General features: G+C 40.9%; 1 protein-coding gene across 1 annotated transcript in view; it reads left to right on the forward strand.

Annotated features, from left to right (window-relative positions):
• Nucleotides 1-23,739, forward strand: part of ERBB4 (erb-b2 receptor tyrosine kinase 4) — a 978,527-nt gene that overhangs the window by 732,487 nt on the left and 222,301 nt on the right. The window contains exons 7-12 of the mRNA XM_054044415.1: nt 822-963; nt 2,875-2,988; nt 3,821-3,947; nt 9,047-9,120; nt 10,788-10,878; nt 12,554-12,753. Coding sequence (XP_053900390.1) covers nt 822-963; nt 2,875-2,988; nt 3,821-3,947; nt 9,047-9,120; nt 10,788-10,878; nt 12,554-12,753 — 748 coding nt within the window. The remainder of the gene's footprint in view (nt 1-821; nt 964-2,874; nt 2,989-3,820; nt 3,948-9,046; nt 9,121-10,787; nt 10,879-12,553; nt 12,754-23,739) is intronic.

Raw genomic sequence — 23,739 nt, forward strand, 5'->3', positions numbered from 1 at the left:
AACTGATACAATAGGCACAATACAGAATGGTAGAAAATGAAGAAATCTGCGTTTTCTCTAGGTTCAAGTCTTGCATAGTCAATTTATTTTTTTTCCCTATGTTCATCTACTCTTTTTATCCACACACCTGACTCCTGATGTGTCAGGGCCTTGTCCTCTGTCAATGATGTATGGTGGAGCCTGAATATTGAGTCCTATTTTTCCTTCCCAGTGTGTGAATTAACTGACCTGGTTACACTTGCCACTTAGGAAAATGACCCCCTCCAGTGCTAGCGCACGGGAAATGCTTATCCTCATTGCTGTCTAATTGGGAGTTTCAGTCCCTCTGTTGAACTGTGCCATGAGAGATCAGAAGGTGGCCCTCTACAGCACAGATCGTTACTGTATGTTCAGCCAGGATATGAGCAGCATAAGTAGCTGTATACTGTTGTCAAATTTAGAACTGTCAAGTTTGCCATTAGTTGATTGCTAATAGTAAGAATAATAATAAAAAAAATAAGGCTTCCCTTTTAGAAGATGTATTGGCATCAAGTTCCATTTAAACTGAAAATGTTCATATGGGTTCAAAATGGATTGCTCAGGGCTTTGGACATATCCATGTCCACGTTAGTTTTGGACATTATCCATGTTAATAATAATACCTTTAATAATATCTGAAGAAGAAAAGAAGTGGCTAAACGCAGACAAGGAAAAAACAATGTATCCCATCCACTATAATTGCAACAATGACTTTGTAGGGAATGGATAGTCAAGGTTCTGCTCTGAAGTAAGTCAGTTCAAAAGAAGGTATGACATGATCAACTTGCTTTCTTGTGTTGCAGGCCTGCATGAATTTCAACGACAGCGGAGCGTGTGTCACTCAGTGCCCCCAGACTTTTGTCTACAATCCCACCACCTTCCAGTTGGAGCACAACCACAATGCCAAATACACCTATGGAGCTTTTTGTGTCAAGAAGTGCCCACGTAAGTTACATGACTTCTGCCTTTTTCACATTGTCCTTGAAGTGCAAGTTGTGCAGCTCCACAGGAAGAAAACCCTATTAAGAAACCATTGATAAGCAATGTTAAGTTTAGAGCTAAGTAAATAGTGTAATAGCTCCCGGTATGCTCTTTGGCAGAAATACCAAAGAGCATACCGGGAGCTATTACACTACCTTGAAGTTATATGTTAATCAAAGAGAGTTTCATTTTGGAATGCTGTTCTAAAACTGCCCTGTACTATGGCCAAAGGGCAGGGGAGACTTAAGTGGCTTTCAGTTTTTATGACTAACACTTATTATGTTTATGTTCTTATTTGGGCTTTGGTAACCTTAGGAAGTATCCTTTATTGAGTGAAGCAGAAATCTATACTAAATGAAAAAGATTGTATAAAGGTAGAAATTCTAGATTCAGTAAAATAGCTTGTTTATACAAATTATGTGCATGCTAGACATTAATTAACTAGGAGGATATTCAGACATTCTATTTCCCAAAAAAAGATGAAGTCTAGTTAGTTCTGATCTTTCTTCCCCAAATTTAGAAATGAGTCTCTAATTTTGTAACCCACCTTTTTCTTAAATGCTGGGTTGACACATGAGATAGCCATTCAGTTTCATCTGCCCATGTTTGCAGAAAGTCCTGACCCTCAACCCCAGGCTGTTTTGCAGTTGGCTTGAGAATTATTGCAAATATTGTGCACAGCTCTAACCGTGGCATGAAATTGAGTGCAAGTGTAATGACAACAGACCCCAGTCATCGGCGGGCGGGATTGAACCTGGGACTTCTGGAGCTTAGTGCATGAGCCTCTACTGCATGAACTAAAAGTCAAATGGCTGTTAGCTAAGGCTGTAGAGAAGACTCATTTTCTCTCTCTCCCTCTCTTGCTAAGTGGGCTAAGTGTCACTAGATGGGACAGAACATCACACCCAGAAGGTGTGTGGGTTACACAAGTTTATTGGGCACCATTAAAGTCTTAGCAATTATCACACTGTAGAATTTACCACTACTGTGGTATTCCATATAATTTCAATGGGGAAAACCATGATCATTGTGGTAACTATTAAGAACTGTGACTCTTAATATCAAGTACTAAATTCTTCCACTGTTACTTACATTGAGTAGTAGCATAGTCTAGGAGCAATGCCATTGATTTCAGCATCAGGGGGTAGCCGTGTTAATCTGTATCTACAAAAACAACCAGGAGTCTGGTGGCACCTTACATCTGAAGAAGTGAGGTTTTTACCCATGAAAGCTTATGCCCAAATAAATCTGTTAGTCTTTAAGGTGCCACCAGACTCCTTGTTGTTTTTATTGATTTCAGCAATAGCTCCATTATGTTAATGGTACCCAATATACTTGCAGTCTATGGAAACAAAAGATAGCTGACATATAGGATATTTTCACCAAAAAAGTCTAAGATAACTCACTCTCTCTCTTGGTAGTTTCAGGTATTTAAAATCAACAACTCTTCTTTAGTTTTTCTTTCCACAGTATGTTTCTTCTCAAGGCACTATATATCAGGACACATGGGTATTGTAGGCATGCATGTGACTTCTGTTGAAGTCCTTCAGACAGATATCTATCCATTGCTGTTTTTTTTCAGTAGTTAGATTGAAAAGGGATGCCAATATTTTCAAAGCATTTTTCAAAATAATATTGGGTAAAATTGTCATAAATGCTTGCCATGGGCACTGAGGAGAGTCTGTCTCGATAACTTTCAGTGGGACTTAAGCTCCTAATTATTTAACTGACTTAGGAGCTCCTGAAAATCTTACCCATCATTAAAATACTCAAGGCAATAAATAACTTATATTGATTTTCAGAACCCCCAAAATTATGCCCCAATATAACTTAATATACTGGCTTGTTTTTGAGCACTGCACTATTCCTTTACAGATAACTTTGTGGTAGATTCCAGCTCTTGTGTCCGTGCCTGTCCCAGCTCCAAGATGGAGGTTGAAGAAAATGGTATAAAGATGTGCAAACCCTGCACTGACATTTGTCCTAAAGGTAGGTTATCATTTATTATAGCTTTGCTTGAATTTACTCTGCACTCTAGTAGAGCAAACAAGGTATTACTTTTAAATGAAATGTATTCATGAATAAGTTCTTGGATATCGGGTACTTTGGGCCTCCACAGAACATAGAACTATGATGGCTGCCATGAGACGAATATTCCAAAAGATAACGTATTTCAGGATTATCGCTATACAGTGGTAATATAGTCAAAAGGCTCATTTCGTCCTTGGGAAAAGTAAGGATAATTTTTGGTCGTTTGACTGGAATTGACCTGTAGGTTTTTTGTTGTTGGTGGTGGTTGGAATTTGTTAACATTCACTGGTTTGAAAGCTTCTCTGTTGGAACCTTTCAGGGCCACTTCCAAAAGCCCCGATTCTTCACTACCTTTATTGTCATCTTTATGGGATGTCCCAGCAACCTGCTAGTACAACTGCTGAGTTTCTGCTCTCCCAAAGTAGAGACCTGAGGTTCTTCAGCCTCCTCTCTGAATGTCTTTGAGAGACAAGAGATCCTCTCCTTTCTCTCCAGTAGCATTGATGAAATATCTAAATCCCTCCTTTGCCTCAACAGGAAGCTTCCGGGTGGAAACCTGAGTCACTTTGCCTTCCCAACACAAGTTCTTAGAGATATTTTTCGAACCTTGGCAAGTTTGTCCTCGTGTTCATTTTGAGGGGCGGGCAATGGTTCTAAGTGATTCTTGTTTTACCAGAATCATTCTGCCCATCCCTGGAGGAAATGAAAGTTCAGATGAATAAGGAGCAAACATTTATTGATTCATTTAATTGTGTTGCAAGTTGTTTTCATGGGGTTCTTGTTTTGGCAGCATGTGATGGCATCGGCACAGGGAGTTTAACGTCCGCTCAAACCGTTGACTCCAGCAACATTGACAAGTTCATAAACTGTACCAAGATCAACGGGAACCTGATCTTTCTTGTCACTGGGATTCATGGGTGAGCACTAACACATTTTTGCACAGTATGTTAGGGGGCAGGCTGCAGGACAGAACTAGCTGTGGACACTTCTGATTTATATGGTTGTAAGAATGCCTGACTAAATAGAAGCCCCAAGATAAATTGGTTTTCTGCTCGCTTTTTGAAGTGCTGGTACTGCCAGCTTGATTCTCACATTCAGCTTTTATGAAACAAAGGATAAGAAAGAAAGTTTGTGCTGGGAAAAGGAAACACAATTGGGTCACATATTCAGTTTAGGAGACCCTGGCCGCTGGAGTGACAGCTGGTCAGGGATTGTGGGGACCAGAACGGTTCACTTCCACTGATTTTCTTATCTTGAACTAAAAATGGGCCTAATCTGCAAAATGTGGTTCCAGATCTGAGGGCTGATCCTTAATTGATTTAAATGGCCATAGCTCCATGACAATGGCCTTGCCTATGACAATGCACACCAGCTGAAGAGCCGCCCCCTGGACTTTGAACATAAGATAAGATATGGCTGTGAAATGTGCATTCAAGTTTGTATTGCAAACACCCACAACGCTCAAGGGGGTTGTATCCAGTGTGTGTCGGTTCAGACATATCTGTGACTTGAATCCTTCCACGTGTGTATCAAAGGTTCAGAGACAACTGTAGAGAGAGAGAGAGTTATAAGAACCAAGGTTTCTGCTGGTTATATCTTGCTTAAGGAAGGTATACCAAAGAGTTAACCGGCACTTTAGATTATGTTTTGGTGCCCCATTTGGTCACCATTAAAGCCAACAGTTTGCACTACTGATGTCACCTTGTATGAATGGGCATCATTTCCCAATGGAAATGCCTCCCGGGGAAAGAAGTTCTGTGTTTAGATATAGGTGACCTATACTGCAGCTAGCAGTTTTCTCACATAGTCTTCCTTCCATCCTGAAAGGATTATCTTTGGTAGGACAGAAATATGTTTAGCTCTCCTTTTTAATTCAGCCCTCACGTGAGCATCAGTCATCAGTCAAGGTGAATTAAGGTGCCACCTTGGTGAGGTATAATAATACCCATTATAAAGAACAAAATCCCACAGATAGATTAGCACAGTCGAGCATGTGGAAACGTTGCTGTTATGACTATAAGTACTTCGCTGTTATGAGTATAATTTCTTTCTTTTCTGTGTGATAACAACAAAAACTATTCAATTATTTCTGCCACTACATAGCTTTTAAATCGTTACATCAGATCTGTAGGCTCCTTAAAGTTTCCAGCATCAGATGTTGAGAACTGAGATCTAATTACAGTTCCCATGCCAAATCGATGCTTGCAACTTTGCCACTGCACGTGGAAAGCATGGTTAACAACACTACAACAAAGGATCTGAAACAGAATTTTGACATGACTAATAGTGGTGGATTTTTCCACAGTCATCCTGTGTGTTCTGGTATGTAGAAAAGTCATAACGGCCTATATCAGGATGTGTCTTTCAGACTGCCCTTACGGGTGAGGCGAAAGAAGCCTGATTCCATAATATTTGAATTTGTTATAGGGGCCAATTGTAGTGCACCGTCACCTACAGCATGATCCAGAGTGCATTGAGGTCAGTGTAGAGACTCCATGGGAATTGGATCAGGACCCTAGAGCTTGATGATAATAAAACAGGGAAGTTAGAGTTTGACCGTGTAGATGGTCTTATCTCTCACAGCAGGGACTATAGTGTGAACGGTTAATGTAATAAAGCATAGGAATGGATAAAGAACCAGGTGTAAGTGATTCAAAGAAGTGCTGCTGCAGACTTGGGGAATCACTGAAGAGGGTCACCCAGGAGTCAATGGTCACATCTCACACGTTCTAATAGGTACAAATGACCAACCAAGGAGGCTGCTTTAAATTTGTTAAACTCGCATGACGGAAAGGAGGTTAGAAAACACAAGAAAGGCAGCAAGCAAAATGTACAGGAGTCTGAACATATTGTGTGCTTTAGCCAATGCATTAAGTGAAATGTAATTTTGAGTATTTTTAGGGTATTAGCTGCAAAAAATGTAGAGCAGAACTACAAGCTGAATTGTGCTAATGAATCTGTGTAACATCAAGCAAGAAGCTGGGGCAAAAATGACCTTGGAATAAAATCATATTCTCTGAAAAAGGATCTAAATCATGGACTAGAAATAAAAGACAAGCAAAAAGGATAAAATATATTGCCGTGTTGGAACAGTGGAATACAAGCTTGTGACATTCCTGTTGAAACCATACCCTGCTCTAATCAGTGTCCTGCATGAAAAGACTAATACCAGTCTTAAGCAGCACAGTGGACTTAATCTTGAGCATTACATTGGAAATCGGCCATAGATCTTGAAAGGAACAGGCTGGAGAAATACGAATCATTTTGGAAAAAAGAAGAGCTCAGAGAATGAATTAAAATAATGTTATAGTGTAAGGGCTTTTGTTTGTTTGTTTAAATTTATTAAATTTTACAAAGTATATTTACAGAAAGGAAGTTACAAGAACAGGAACAACTTGCAAAATAGAATTAAACAAAACATCCAAATTGTGTATTGAAATAATAATCAAATACATATTTGCCACTCATAGTTTTAAATAAGGAAGTTGTTTCCATGAATGCATATATTCAGGATGAATTCTAGCCTATTCTTTTTAGAAATGTATACTCGCTCATATTTTAGGTCGTAGACATTAAGAGTCCATGGGGAATGGAAAATTAAGAGGAGTTTTTACAATTTTAATTGCAGAGGTTATTAAAAGTGTGTGTGCATATGTGTGTTTTTAAATACTTTGCCTAATGAAGTACAAGATGCTTGTTCGTATTTTACCTTCACTTGGTGGGGAGTTGATCATTAACCATATAAACAGTATTGGCTCTTTGATTAATAGATACATTTAGTATGCTACCCTTCCCTTTTCTAGAGCAGCTTTGTAAAAATATTGCATCTCCACCCTTTTGATTCATTTGTTAGTTTACAAGACCTGTGAAGATAAATAGGGCCTAGTCAATAGCCCATTGACGTCAATGGATGTTACCTTTCCATTAACTTCAATAGGCTTTCAATAATGCTCATAGTCTTTGTCAGTGTTAATACATGGCTTCTCCCTAAGTGTATGAGTGAAGTGAACTTCATTAATGCATGTGTGTAAAATCTGGCATTCAGTTTGAGACCGAGAAAGCATTGACTGAAATACAGAATGAGACACCTTTATAGTCCAGAGGTGGTACTGGCTGCGATGTATGGTCTGGAAGCTTTGTAGTTTAAAAGAAATAGTATGCCTTGAGGAAAAAAAGGTCACTGAAAACATTTCCATAAGCTCACCTTAAATAATTTTAACACCTAACCACCGACACGGGAGCTGGAATTCAGGAATGGAAATTCATAGGAAAAGATACCCAGAGCAGTTTGCGCAAAGCATTTTTAGAACACTACATGTGCAGAATGTATCCCCTCCAGCAATGCTGGTGATGGCGTATTTCCAGGACTGCTTCGTTACCACCTTTCAAGAAGGGAGTATTAAAATAAATATGAAGCTAGCTGGGACCCAAAGTTCTCTGTGTGTTCTTATGATCAGAAGGTGCAAAATGAAGGAAGCTATCAATAGAAAGTTGGCCCTTGCAGTACGAAGTTAGTAAACTGCAGCTCACTTGTTCTCTAGAAGTCCGATAATAGGGCAGTTTAGTTTAATAAAGGCCCTGGTACATGAGAGGTATTCATTTATGGCCTGATTCCAAGCCAGTGGAAGTCAATCAGAGGACTCTCATTGACTTCAGTGGCCTTTGGATCAGGTTCTTAATTCCCTGTGTTTGAAGAGAGAGCTCAGGTAAGATTTGAGCTAACATCAGCATGCACAGAAAATGTGTCTTCAGTGATTTTATCATGCAGTGGCAATAAAAATAAGTGGCCTAACGATAAAATATAATTGGAATAGTTGGGGAAGAATGTCTTATCCTACAGTTCTGTAAGAAGAGGAAATGGCTACGTAAGATGCATTGGCTTCTCTTCTTTATTGGTTTGACTTTTTTTGTCTAAAATACTCACTGACATTGGGATGGGGATGTTTTATCTAGTAGTCTCATGTTTAGCAAAGAGAGCTTTTTTTAATATTAATGGATTTCAAAAGAAAAATTATATTTCTATGCTGAATCCTCAAAACCTGTCATCTTTTTTTACGAGAGCCCCAATTTGCTAAAATTAAGTGTACACTATTGCTGTGGTCCACTGGGCTTTAGGTTAAGTTTCCAGAACTCATTTCACTCCTGCTCACCTGGAAATGCTCTCTGTAAAGGTTAGAAGTGACCCCCATTACTCTGTCACTGCACTGAATTCTGAGAGCTTGTCTCCAAAGGCATCATGTTTGATTACCCTTGTATACAAATCCCAAGCGCCACGTCTCTGGGAAAGGCAAATAATGAGATGTTGGGAATGCATACTTCACCTTTTCTGAGGTTACCTACCACCCTAGGGATGTTTTTTTTTTTTTTTTTTTTTTAAGAAAAGAATGCAAACATTCCATAGCAAGGTATTACACAAGAACCTTTCCTTGTACTTCAAAAAAAACTTTGTTCAGATCAGCATTTTCATATAAGTATTCTTCTATGGAGGGGTCACAGTGTAATAAAGTTTACATTAAGGGGGTACCTTTCAGGAGAATGTTCTCTTACTTTATTTTATTTGCTGTGATAGGCGAAGGGTCATGAAATAAGGCAACTCCAGCATTGTCTGCACTAGCATATTCTGGCTAAGACTTTAAAATTTGTTTTGGGCACCTCATTTTTGGGGTGGCAAACTTGAGACACCTTGGAAAAAGCCTGATTTCCGGACAGGGTGGGAGCTCGGCACTTTTTGATAATCAACCCTTTGCGGTTTGATTTTCATAGATATTTCCCAAAAAACTGTAAAGGTGATGAGCACCCCTCACCTTCCATCAAGCTGAACTGGAAAATGTTGGGCTCAGGACTCCTGGGGAAACACTCAAGGCTCAGGAATTTAATGAATTGAAAAATGACTTGGTGTATTTGCTACCTAAAAGCAAGGTGCTGGTATTCCGAATACTGCTATTATATGATGTACTTTCATAAGCCTGCTCATTTTACATTCAGATCATCATTGTGTGTCCTTCTAATCTTCCAGGGACCCCTATCACACAATTGCAGCAATGGACCCAGAGAAATTAAATACTTTCCAAACAGTCAGAGAGATAACAGGTAACTCACCTCTGTGATCCTACATAATTTGGGCTCTTTCCTTATTTTGCATTTGCCATTTGTTTATATTTAAAGGATACATATTTTTTTTACTAGCTATGCCACAAGTCCGATAAACATTTAATGCTTAACTTCTTCGGTATCAGTTGTCGCTTACAAGTACATACTCTTTGTTCTTATTAATGCAGAATGTTGTCGAACTCTGGGGTTCTCAATCTAGGGACTACAAACAGGTGTCAGGAGGTCAGGACCTTATTGCAGGAAGGAGATCCTGGTTAGATACATGCAAGATGGGAGGAGGACTTTGGGGCGCTCCTGATAGGGAAAAGGGGGTTGCTGTAAGGAAAAGGTTCCGAACCATTGCTCTGACTTAAATATAAATCTTTAAATCATTGCTGTGGGGGAGTTCAGTTTGTGACTCCTATTGGTTTGTGACACTTAATGGGAGTTGTATGGCTCGAACTCCGTATAGTGCTTCATGAACTTCCACCATGTTTGCTACAGTTTCAGCTCACAGGGCTGTGAAGTGAAATACCACAGCTATGAGTTCTCCACTGATTGCTGTTTCCAGTGCTTTATATATCGTTAAGGACAAGCAACAACCACATAGACAAGCTACCCCTACTATGGGATGGTTATCATGGGGAAGAGTTTAAGCAAGATCTTGCCCTTTTTAAATGACCTTATATGACATGTCCCCAAATGCTTTACCACTCAAAAATCAGGGACAAATTGTGCCCTAACTTACATCCACTAAGTACATCCAGAAATTGTGCCCTAACTTATATCCCCAGTTGGTCAGCAGCGTTACCAACGTGCAAGTGAGCTCTGAATCTCACCCTAACTAATGAAGTGTCTTAGGTAATATAGGCATCAACTCAGAAAGGTACATAACTGCCAAACATTAAGCACCCAAATAGCCCCATTGAAGGTCACAGCTTTAAGTCCCATTGATGTCAGCAGGACTATTCACATGCTTTAAGTACCTTGTTACATGAGGGTCATAGTGATGCCAGGCACGTGGGGACTGTGCGATGCATGGTCTTCCTGCTTTGCATGTGGTGCTAGAGAGAGCATCAGTGTGGCAACGATACATATTTATGTCACTCCTCCCAATGCCAGTGATTCATATTTATGTCACTGTCATCCTGGAGAATCATGATGTCACATGTGGCAGAGAGGAGACTGGGCTGCAATGCCTCAAATCCAAATTCTCAGAACTGTTTCAAAACTGGGATATTTTGTTAGATTTATCTATAGCAAAACAAACTCAACTAAAATGTGCGTTTTTCACACACGTGTTCCTCGGTCATGCATATTTTGATTTTGTCTGCTGACTTTTGCTAGAAAAAGGCCGGGAAATCTAAGAAGTGTTGAATTTGCTCATATGTTACCGGGCTTCTCCTGACTCCAGTCTCTGAGACTGTACTAGTTCTGAGTCTTCTAAAACAACATATTTACAAATCTTTGCTCTTCTGGAGGAGCCTATACTACAGTGGCTGACATTCAAAGACAGTATCCTGCATCATTCATTACCCACCTATTTCTGCTTCTCAGATCCATGCTATCCTTTTATCGTTCTTTCATAATTGAGATACATCATAAAGCAGTTTCTGTGGTTGAGATGATGAGACACTTGCTAACATTTCTGACTTTATCTCCTTCAGGTTTCTTGAATATTCAGTCATGGCCGCAAAACATGACAGATTTCCGTGTGTTTTCTAACTTGGTTACTATAGGTGGAAGAGCCCTATATAGGTAAGATGTGCTTTTCTCTATTTATGTAATAATTTATACTGTGCTATCGCCATTCAAAGAGTATCATATGCATAGCATAGAATGTAAAGTCCTTCATGAGGACCAACTGCATAATCACTTAGCATATTTCTCAATTACCAATGCATTCACTAACACTGGGTACATGGACTAACAACTTTAAGCTGTGCAAACACTATTGACCCTGTTAATTATGTTGCTTTAAAAATCATTGCGTCTAGGTTTCCTGCCACGGTAATCAACTCATGACCCTCTAAATTCCATTAATGATGGAATGTGCAGTGTGCACAGCCTTGCTATTCATGTTCCAAGTCTTTGACTCATGAAGCAATATCACTAATTTTGAAGATTATGATTTCTGACAGATACCGTGTTTCATTGTAAAGAAGTATCACATTTGAATGTGTTGACTCAGATGCCATTTGCATCTCCTAGTACGCTCGTGATACCGGGCATATTGTTTCTTAAAAGGCAATAGAAGAGAAATACAGGGATGAGCACTGAGCTGCCCCCGCTACCATTACAGAATATGGCACCTGCAATAGTTTGCCAGTTCCACTTTTACAAGTGATGTTTTGATATGAAAGCTGATGTGGAGCGGTTGGTGTTGGAGGGAAGCAAATATAGTAAGAAATAATGGGACAATGAAACAATATATCTATATGATATATACAGCAACCCCTGGCTCCGGGTTGAACAAAATGTAGTAAATCAGTCAAGGGAGTCGGCTGATATCATAAACAACAGCCCAAGCAGATTATGAATAGCAGGGAAACCTTGAGATTGCATTATAGCCCTGTATTCGGTTTTTGAAGTAGCGATTTTCATTGAGAGCATCTGGAAAACAATTATAATCATTAAAATAAAAGATTTAATCTAGCGAATACCCCGATTTCTGGCTTCACTAATTTTCAACTGTAAAATAATGTACATCATCCTCTCCATGTTGCACAGTGAACTCGTAGTCTTTCTATGAGGAAGGGAGATAACCGGATACTTTGATACAAGAAAAAAACAACAACAAATCCTAGAAAGCAATCTGGAGGAATTGCCTTGAAAATAATCCTTTCTTCCCAGATTACTATAGCTGGCGTTAATGTGACTCGCGAGAGTGGATTTTCCTTCATGATGTGGGACTGCATCATTCTTTCATTTATAGCCTCTCCCAATATTACTAGCCCCTCTTTTTTTTTTTTTTTTTTTTTTAGAAACCTTCCCTCTTTTCTGCAGTTCTCAGCATAGCACTTGAACTCAAAACAGCGAGAGTGGGTGAAATTGTATTTTGTGCCACAGAGGCGGGTAACAGCTGTAAGCCTCCAGTAATGGTCGGAGTGTGAGCATCACAGCTTATAGTATCATACCCCTGATAGCACAGTGACGCTCCACTAGACAAGTCAGCAAAGCTGCTTTGTGGTCTCCTACACTCAGTTCTTCCACATGCTCATTCACTACTTTACAGCCGTGGAACTAGACTGACCTGCTATGAATCTTTGAACCATGCTGTGTGTATATGGCATTGGAAGCACTTGAAACTAAACTCCCTTCTTGAGTTGTTCTTTATTAATACTCCTTTTAGGTAAGACACGCCATTGTCCCTTCACGCATGGGATAAATCCCACATTCCAGGGCTATTCACTGCTTATGTTTGCTCCCCCAGTGGCCTTTCCTTACTCATCCTGAAGCAACAGGCAATTACTGCTCTACAGTTCCAGTCGCTGAAGCAGATCAGTGCTGGCAACATCTACATAACTGACAATACCAACCTGTGCTACTATCACACCATCAACTGGACCAGCCTCTTCAGCACGCCCAACCAAAAGACAGTGATCCACCACAACAGAAACCCTGAGAACTGCAGTAAGTACTTCTGCTCAATGCATACGTTTTGTTTGTGGTGGGTTTGCAGGTGTATACATGGAACAAATGTGAGACATACGGTGGGACAGATTCCCAACTGGTATCACTCTGCATTCAGTGATGTCAATGGAGCAACATCAGTTTACACTAGCCGAGGATTTGGCCCGCTTGCCTCTGGTGAGATTTATAGGCAATTACGGTGCATCTGGGTGTGAGCAACTGAAAAACGAGAATGCTCACCACGTTTTGACTCTGGGACACTTTGAACTTCCCACTGTTAGAAACCCAGTTTCACAATTATAATCGCTAAAGTGGCGGTCCTCAAAAGGTGTTCGTTTGACAGCACTGAAAATTTTAGTCCAACCAAAGTGCCTCAGTCTTAGAGGGGTAACGTCTAGGAATATTTGGATGAGTTAGTCTCTTTCACTCTCACTCCTTTCTGTCCTAGACCTCTCTGCTAAGGTTACCAATAGGGTGCTAATTAATGCTGATAGAGTGGCATGTTTGTTAGTAACTGGATTAAGACCACTTCACCTGTGTGACAGACAACATGATCATAGCTACACTGAAATTAGGCCACGAATGTGCATGAAGGCAGTCACATCATGGCATTCGTACAGTTCATTGTAAGCATCTGCTAGTGCACTAGCAAGAGATCAGATTCATAACATTACTTTAAGTGACATTCCCTGGATTTGAGCCTTGACCAGCCAGAAATGTTACACTTGTGCTGTGAGCTCTCTTAGATTGTCTGACTGCGGTCCTCCTTTGTGTTTCCCTGGTCTCATGGCTCTCCCTTTGATTTCTAAGCTTGTGTGTGTGGCTTGAATGCTGAATAAGTCCAGTCCTGCGTGTAGAAAGCACACTTTTTTTGGCGCCACCATCTCATCAGTCTTCACATATCGTTAGAAACTGTGAGCCAGAATCCTTGAGACCCACCATTATTTAGAGCAGCCTCGCAGCTGCTTTCAAATATGTCAACTGGAACAGCACCTAGCGGCTGGTCTAGCGGCTGAGGGTTATTGGAATGCACTGTGCTCCAGCTATACCCACTCCGATTATCCCAGCCATGGCTACCGCCGATCCTGGATCAATCCCTACTCTGTGGTGAGAGTTAGCATAATGCCAGCTATATCCTGCACAAGGGAATGCTCAGCTGCCCAATTATGATAGCTTCCTGGCGGCTTTGTCCCTGCCCGAGCTGGCACGGGAGGGGAGGAAGGGGAGGAGGAGTGGCAAGGATCTGGCTGTATGCTTGCAATCTAGATAGAGGCATGTGTTCAAAATAATTGTAGATGTTGTGACTGGCTGTTCCTGGGGGGAGAGAACTTTTTGAGCCAACCACAACGCGGCACACTATGGTGCCTGAGTAAGAACAAGTTCTTGAGCTAGATGCAGAAATCACTGGGATGAAATATATGCCCTATGTTATGCAGGAGATCAGACCAGATCATCTTAATGGTTCCTTCTGGCCTTGAAATATATGAATCCATGGACCTTTTGGAGACAAGAAGCTTTCTCTTCTCTCTGCCACACAGAGCATTGCCATAAAGAGGGCTTTGAGAGAAATGGTTATATTGTGTTAACCGCTGATTGGGTACAATAGGCTGGCTAGGATGCTGCTGAATACTTTCTTTTAAGGCAGCAGCCACCCTAGCTCCTGTCTTGCCACAAAATAAAAACTCAAGCAAGAAATAGATGAGCAGAAGAAAGCAGGGAGCCCCATACCTCATACAAAAACAGTTCAACATTGCTTCAAGGTTGTTAGAGCTTGGAGACCATGTGTATGAAGACAATCGAAAATAAATGGTCTAGGGTGAACCAAGCCGCATATGTGAGCCGGGGTGCTTTTCACTTCATAGAACAGTTTCTCATTTGTTGCACAGGCTTTGATTGCTTGGAGGCTTAGGTTGAACACAGTATTAAATGGCTGGGGAGCTGGAAAGTACGCCCATATTAGCTGTCAGGAGTAGCTTTTCATCCTTTCATGTAATCTCAAAGTTTAGGAGGTTTTGAACTAGCAAAAGCTATCAGAACATGGAATTCCCTACCCTATCCAGAGATGGAAGCCTGCATCCATTGTCAGATTGTTTTATTGCAGTGTAGAGTCATGTCAGTGGATTTATACGGAAAATACAACCACCACCAGAAAATGTCAGACAAAAATACAAACATCACAATTTTTTGGCCATAATAAAAAGTGTTTTTCAGCAGAAATAAATTAATATTTAGTGAAATTGTATATTAAAGGGACTGAATCACTGGTGATAGTTCAGAAAATCATTGGCAGACGATGAAGACTTTAGGATCCTGGAGCTTCTCATGTGAGTAACTTGAGTGAAGTTACCCGCATATAGAAGTGTTTTCAGGAACAGGCTCCCAAACCACAATAATCAGTCTGAAGAACTAAGGAGGGTAGGAACAATAAGCCGATAGGCATTTGAGATATGCAAAGGATTAATGATTAATATACGAGATGATCCAGAGTGGTTTGTGAATGAGAAACTGAAAAAAGCAGTATCTCTCTTGTATACTTTTGCTCACGTATCAGCAAAATAAGGGACAAACAATTTAATCCTGTGTTAAGATATATGCAAACTTGAAAAAAAGATATGTATATTGCATTGAGATGTTAACACTACATTGTGTTGCTCCTTTTCTTTGTAATTTATATTAGTAGTATTACATTTTTTTTCTTGTTATACTAACATCTTAGAGGCCACAACCAGGGCTGGCTGGCTCTAGGTTTTTTGCCGCCCCAAGCAAAAAAATTTTGGCTGCCCCCCGGCCCAACCCGGGGCTTCTCGCCGCACCCCCGCTGCCGCCCCAGCCCTGGGCTCTCACCCCTCCACCCGCACCCCCCTGCTGCCCCAGCCCTGGGCTCCTCCCTACCCCCCCACCATTGCCCCCCACACACACCTTCTTCCACCGCAGCCCTGGGTCACTGGTAACTCGCTCCCGGGGCAGGTCTCTCAGCAGGATTTTTAGATGTGTACAGAACACAGACAGGATTGGTTCCCATAAGGTTACAGAACTACAGTAAAGTGGAACAATTTTCAGGTTGTGTGATTGGAGGATATCTGGATGCATATTATAAGACTGTCCTACATAAATGAGGAAAAGTTGAGGTGCCTTTATTATTCTTTTGTTACACTTTTTCTTTCTATGGGGAATTTGCCAATGCAATATCACTCTCTTCCTGTTAAACAAACAAACAAACAAACAAACAAACAAACAAACAAAAAAGCAATGGCTGTTGAAAATAGCAATTCCAGTCCTAATAACCACTGGGAAGCATTTCTTGCTCAATTTTATCCTACTTTTTCTACAGCAAGTTACAGTGGATCAGTATATTTGATTTGGGAGAAATGAAGTAACTGCTGCCCAAACTGAGCTTGAGCACTCCTGAATTTTGAGGTGTTCAAATCTGGAAGGCAGATACTGGGGGCGGGGAGAGGGGGGCTGTGGCTCCTCAGGGGAGCACAGCGGCATGTATGCAGCAGCGTGTCTGGCGCTGCGCGAGGCCAGACACGCTGGTCTGAGTGGCACGGTAAGGGGGCTGGGGGATTGGAGAAGGGATAGGGGGTTCCATGGGGGCAGGGAGGGTTGGATGGGACGGAGGTTCAGGGGGGCAGTCAGGGGCAGGGAGAAGGGGGGGTTAGATGGGTCGGGGGTTAGATGGGTCAGGGATTCGGGGTGGGGGGCAGTCAGGGGACAGGCAGCAGCATGGGAGTCCCAGGGGTTTGTTGGGAGACAGGTAGGGGGTGGTGTTCTAGGGGGAAAGTTGGGGGGGGGTGTCTCAGGAGGGGGCAGTTGGGGACAAGGAGAAGGGAGGCTTAGATGGGGGTAGGGTCCCGGGAGGGGGCAATCAGGGGACAAGGACCAGTGGGGCTTAGATAGGGGGTGTGGTCCTGGGGGGCAGTTGGGGCAGGGGTCCCGGGAGAGGCTGATCAGGGGACAAGGAGAAGGGAGGCTTAGATAGGGGGTGGGGTCCCGGAAGGGGGCAATCAGGGGACAAGGACCAGTGGGGCTTAGATGGGTGTGGGATCCTGGGGGCAGTTGGGGCAGGGGTCCCGGGAGGGGGTGGTCAGGGGACAGGGAGCAGGGGGGTTGGATGGCTTGGGGTTTCTGTGGGAGGCAGTCGGAGGGAGTGGATGGTGGCTGGGTGGGGCTACCCTCCCTCCCCATGAAGTGTCCTATTTTTTGAAAGTTAAAATATGGTATCCCTGCCCTTCCCAGTGCAGCTCTCCATTCATAGCAGGCTGCAGCATGAGGTCTCAGCTTCCTCACTCCCTCCCCCTCTTTCCTGTTGGTAGTGGCCAAGGGAATGCTGGGAAATGTAGTTCTTTCCCTGCTCCAGGGCTGGCTCTATAGGCAGGGAGCTAACCAAGGAACTACAGCTCCCAGGGCCCCCTGTTGGTTCTCAGCTCCCATGCTGGATCCCTGCCGCCCCTGCAAATGGGCTGCCCCAAGCATGTGCTTGCTTTGCTGGTGCCTAGAGCCGCCTCTGGCCACAAACATGTTAGGCGCTATTCAAACACAAAGAAAGAGCTAACAGTCTTAGGCCTTGATCCTGCAATTACTTATCCCTGTGCTTTAACTTAACTATTTTTACTAGTCCTGTTAACTCCAGTAAGAGTACTCACAGCAGTAAAGTTAAGCATGTCTGTAAGTGTTTGCAGTAAGAAATAGGCAAGGCAACCAAAGGGTGGGAGGTGAAGTGATTTGCCCAAAATCACACAGTCGGTCGGTGGCGGAGTCAGAAATACAACAGAAGTCTTCTGAGTTCCAGTCGACTGCCCTATCCATAGGACCAATGGTGCCCCATAGAAACTTCCATAACATTAACCATTTCAATTAATATTGAAGAACGATTCTTTTTAATGGATGTTTGCATTTAAAAATCAGGTAGTGAACCATCTAAAATGTCAAGTATCAGAGGGGGAGCCGTGTTAGTCTGGTTCTGTAAAAAGTGACAAAGAGTCCTGTGGCACCTTATAGACTAACAGACGTATGGGAGCATAAGCTTTCATGGATGAATACCCAGTTCGTCAGACGTCTGACGAAGTGAGTATTCACCCACGAAAGCTTATGCTCCCATACGTCTGTTAGTCTTAAAGGTGCCACAGCCATCTAAAATGTGATTGTCATGTACAAATATTGGTTTCATAGGTACAATTTAGAAGATATTTTGGGGAGAAAATGTGACCTAAAAGACCAAGGTCCTATAACCTACCCTATTACATGTTGAAGATGAAATTATTGAAGTTATCCTAGTAGAATGACCAAATTTGAGGCATAAATATGCAACTTAATGCAACAGAATCAGATTTGGAGCATAGTAGACAGGTCTTCTGAAAGGCTACCGAGACAGTGTTATAGTTTTGGAAAAGTTCCGAGTATAGCAATGCTACTTTAAGCAATGTGTTCTAAGATAACAGTGATGTTTGTGCATTTGTCAGTAGAGTTTGGTAGTGCATTCATTTTTTTGAATGATGAAACATGATGGAGATAAAGAGAATGGGCGTATGGATCTCTATCACTTAGAAAAACACTAGAGAATTATCCTGGGCAGGAAGTACATGTTAATCTCCCAGCATCGTCAGCATTGGCCCCTCATCACGTTTTTGCAGCTTCATAAAAACATGAAAGAGTTGGTGTTCACTTTGACAGTTTATAGGAATAAAGGCCTGAATACCTTTTACAGTGGTGGTTCCAAGTTCAGGTCAGTAAAGAATTTCTTCCGATTTGCAAAAGTGGCAGGTTGATTGAGCAAGCTTGATCTTTGCAATATTGTCAGGGATTTGAAAAGAGCATCTGCAGTTCGAAGAGGCTGAATAAGACAGCAGCTGATAAAATGCAGGGAAAGGTTTTGTCTGAGTTATTGGTTTAGTACTGTTCTACTGGTAACTGCATCACTGTTTTGGGGAAAACTTAGAAACCATTCAGCCTAATATTAAGCCCAAACGCTTGAGAGATCTAAAACTATCCTGGACAAAACACAAAGAAGTATCAGTCTTGAGCCTTGTAATTACACCGCACCTGAAGTGGGATTTGCTGCATTGAAGGGTGAATACCACTTAATAACACGGGGTTCCTTTAAAAGAGTCACTCCTTTCATATAGGACTAGACCAAGAGACAAATCCAGCATTAGTCCTCCTGGGGAATAGAAGAACTGTTCTAATATTTCCTTTCTATCTCATATGATTCTGTCATATTTTGTGCAGAGTGTACATCCAGGAGCAATAGAGCATTAGCTAGTGCTGACTAGCCAGTGCTCTGATGTTGCTTCCAGGTGATAATTTGCTGGAGACGATAGATGTGTGTGCAGAAATTCTGATTTATTTATTTAATTTATTTATTTGCTGCACATAAGATACACGTGGTGATGAGGGGCATATAACTACCTGGATTGACTGGTAGAAGGATACACAGCACCTTAGAAAAACTAGTGAATGTTCACAGCATTGATCCAGCATAAAATTTTTCTGTTTCTTCTATCAAAACAACTTTCTTTTTCAGTGAATATGGAAAAATTGTGAATTTCTCCACATTCATTCCTGAGCAAAATTTCATCTATTTGTCAGAAAAGTTTCATTTTCACTCTGCATTTTTTTTACCCCTTTGGCTATGTATTTAAATCTCTTGTTTTTGTGGAAAAAAGCAAAAATTTCATAGCAAACATACATAGGAACAAATTTTACTTTTTTGCACATTGGCAACTCCTGGGACATTTATGGCATCTTTAGCTGAGATGAATTAATTGAATTTAACCCCATCCATTTCACATGATTGTGAAATGTTGAAAATACAATGGGAGGATCTCTTTTCATTGACCCAGTGGTAAATCCAGAAAGTACATTTAAAAAAAACCACAGCACCCTAGATACTAAACTTGTTTGGGACTCAGGGTGGCAAATGGGCATCTTCCAGCTGGCAGCTGTGTTGTCATGTGTTTCAATAATTATCCAGCTCTAATAAAATGAATTCTGGAGTACTATCCTAAATGCAGTACGTGGGGCTCTCTTTGAATAGACTCTTTTCCTTTAATTGATAGTATAAATCCAGTATAAAATATAGTTTATGGTGTGCCTGCATCTTAATATTTTATGAAAATTCACTGTTAAAAGTGAAATACTATAAAGCTTTTTCTAGGGAATATAGTTTGGTAGTTAGGTTTACCATCTTATCACCCTAAAATAAAGGTCCTGCTGCCTTTTTCTAGCACTGGGCCCACTGGTTCTTAACATAATGCCAGCAGAGAGCATTAATTAAATATGAATTTAGAAAGATTGCTTTTGTGTAAAAAGTTGTTTAAAATCTTCCAGTTTTATGGGCTCATACAGTGTCCAATGAAACCTTTCTAGATAAACTGTTACTTGTCGTGAATCGTATCAATTTAGCAGCCAATTAAAAACTTGAATAAATTATTATACTATAATAAAGCCTGATTTGAAGTCAATTGATGAAGTCAATAGAAGTCTGTCTACTGAATTCAGTGGGCTTTGGACCTTACCTTTGAAGAAATTATTGGTCTTTGGCTATGTACTTAAATCGTTAATTTTCATGTTTTCTTTCTATCCTGTGGAAACATACTGGGTTTGATACCTGTACCCTGTTCAAGCCCATTGAGAGGATATAAGCATATTTTCTGAAAATCTGAATGAAAATGAATTGCTGTCATAAGCAGTAACATCTTTTGAAAGCTAAATGTATTGTGTACTTTGACTGTATGGGAAAGAAAAGAGCATTTTAACATACAGGAGGACCAAAACCCAAAAAGACCAGACTAGTGCATTTTTACAAGTTACCTCAAAATTTCAATCCTTCCCTCTCAAGTTTCAGTTCAGAGCACATTTTTATGGCTTAGTAATAAGCACCTGGAAATAATGATTTCTTACTGCCTGTCTTTTTTTCATGGGCTGTGGAAACACCTATCTTGTTGAGATTCCAAGTGGGGTAATTACATTTTGCCTACCTAAAATTCCTCTGTAGTTTCAGTTTGATAAGACTCTCTCAATTTTATGTCCTGAGTCATTTCATTACATTGATACATGCTATTTAAACAGAAATTCCCATGTAAGAATATATATTAAAAAAACACATTCTAATCACTACACATTCAATTACAAAGAACAGTAAATCAGTAATAATTTCAATATAATGAAACTTAACTAATAGGCAAATGGGAAGTGCCCTTTTTAACTGTTTGCTTGTGCAAAGCTGAACTGAGAGTCTCAATCTTGGCATTAGAAAGCATTGGAAATTGGGGCAGTCCAAAGGTACTAAAATACGACAGCTATTTTTTTAAATTGTTGAACTGGTGCTTAAATCAAACATGAAATTAATTAATTAATAAAATAGTCTGTAAAATATTTGCCTTTCCACAACTGAGACTTTGATTTCTTGTCCTCTTAAATGCCAAAGCCAATTCTTCAGTCTTATTTACTTATGTCACCAAAGTGAGCAACTGTTGTAAAGTCTTGTTTTAAAAAGTGACAACAGCCTCCTTCAGTGAAGCAAGATGCTTACGCAATACTAAGTATCTCTTTAAAATATCCTTTTTTACGACCAGTTTCTGCAAATGATCTTCCCATTTATCAAATTTAGTCCTTTAATGTATATTTTGTCTTATACATGTTTATTTAGCTAACCAAGACCCCAATCCTGTGCTTCACATTATGGCCTTTGACTTCGATGGGGCTACTCATAGGATGTAAAGTAACACCCATTCATAAGTCTTTGCAAGACTGAGAACTAAAGTAACATAAGTTGACAAACCACTTCCACTTTTCTTCAGGTGCCTTCATTCCCAGAGAACAAACATCTTATTGAGGGTGATTCCTGTACATTGCTGGTTGAGTGGATAGCCAAATTATTGTTGTTCAATTGGGACATTAGATGAAAGACCCCTCTCTAAATGTTGTGGGTCATCATCAAATTTAGACATGGATAAGAGCTATTGAGTCATCCAATATCTTAAAAAAAGAACAGGAGTACTTGTGGCACCTTAGAGACTAACAAATACATTTGTTAGTCTCTAAGGTGCCACAAGTACTCCTGTTCTTTTTGCGGATACAGACTAACATGGCTGCTACTCTGAAACCAATATCTTGAATTATTATTATTATTTATTGTTTTATTATTATGTTGACACAGCAACTTCTTTTAATAAAGTTTAATACTATGGGTACAGTTGAAGGAATCTGTATATATGTGTGGCTGAAATTTGATGGAGACAGGGCCAGCTCCAGGCACCAGCCTGGCAAGCAGGTGCTTGGGGCGGCCGCTCCGGAGAGGAGCGTCACGTGCAGCTATTCGGCGGCAATTCAGCGGATGGTCCCTCACTCCAGCTTGGAGCGAAGGACCTCCCGCCGAATTGCCGCCGCAGATCGCGATTGTGGCTTTTTTTTTTTTTTTGGCTGCTTGGGGCGGCCAAAACCCTGGAGCCGGCCCTGGATGGAGATCATCAATCTACATGTTGTTTGATTAGTATGATTCACCTATAGCTTGGGGATGTGAGTTTTATGTACTATGGTATAACTGGGTATGGAGTAGGGTCAGGAAAAATTCAGATAAAAATACTTTGAAGAAGTACAGATTGGAGACAACAAGTAGCTATTTGAATTAAATCCGGGATGTGCTGATGTGAAGTCAGTTGAGCATAGTGCATGTTTTGCGGGTTTGGTGGATTCTGTGCAAATGCTTTCAGAGTGCTCGGATTCTGCATTGTCCTTTGCACAAGCTCTGCTCACTTCTTCTCCTGGAGACCTATTTAAAACCAGAAAAAATCTAATGGTTCTCCTGCTGCCAAGAGTGGTATTTTGTTATCCCGTTTAGTCCAATCTATATAGCTGCCAGATAACCAATGTGATTTTCAGTATCTATGGACAACAGTACTGTACTGTATATGAAGCTCTTTGAGAAATACTACAGCTGAAATTTTTTTCCACATTCATGAATTCCCCCCCCCCCTTAAAGTATGGTTAAAACAAGTCAATGCTTTGATGTCCTTTATTAAAAACATTGCTAACATACTCAGGGGTTACAAAGTAGCAGCCGTGTTAGTCTGTATCCACAAAAAGAACAAGAGTATTTGTGGCACCTTAGAGACTAACAAATTTATTTCAGCATAAGCTTTCGTGGGCTACAGCTCACTTCTTCAGATGCATAGAGCGGAACCTGTTGTATGGTGTGTGGTTGCTGGTGAGTATTTCTTTAAGGTTGGGAGGCTGTCTGTAAGCGAGGACTGGTCTGTCTCCCAAGATCTGTGAGAGTGAGGGATCATCTTTCAGGATAGGTTGTAGATCTTTGATGATGCGCTGGAGAGGTTTCAGTTGGGGGCTGAAGGTGGCGGCTAGTGGCGTTCTGTTATTTTCTTTGTTGGGCCTGTCCTGTAGTAGGTGGCTTCTGGGTACTCTTCTGGCTCTGCCAATCTGTTTTTTCACTTCAGCAGGTGGGTATTGTAGTTTTAAGAATGCTTGATAGAGATCTTGTAGATGTTTATCTCTGTCTGAGGGATTGGAGCAAATGCAAACAGGTTCCACTCTATGCATCTGAAGAAGTGAGCTGTAGCCCACAAAAGCTTATGCTGAAATAAATTGGTTAGTCTCTAAGGTGCCACAAGTACTCCTGTTCTTTATACTCAGGGGTGTAATAGAATATGAGCTCTGTATAGTCACCAGTCCCTTCCATGATTGCTCGGTCCAAACCACAACATAGGGAGATCTTGTGTGGTGACAAACTTTGTTTTGTTTGAGCTGAAGAACTTGGGAAGGCTACCAGCAACCTCAGTGAGGAATCACCCGTGTATATACTACAACTGAACTCTACCTCTTCTCTACCATTTGGGACGCAGATCATCCTGGATAATAGACTTGTCCTAGTTAATATTCTTTTCAGAACTCTTGCCAGTCTTGTAAATGATACGTTATAGTTCTGTTTATGATACAAATCATAAGAGATGATTTCCACTCCCAGGAGAC

This window comes from Malaclemys terrapin, chromosome 11 (assembly GCF_027887155.1).
Source record: "Malaclemys terrapin pileata isolate rMalTer1 chromosome 11, rMalTer1.hap1, whole genome shotgun sequence".
In the NCBI taxonomy this organism is placed as follows: domain Eukaryota; kingdom Metazoa; phylum Chordata; order Testudines; family Emydidae; genus Malaclemys; species Malaclemys terrapin.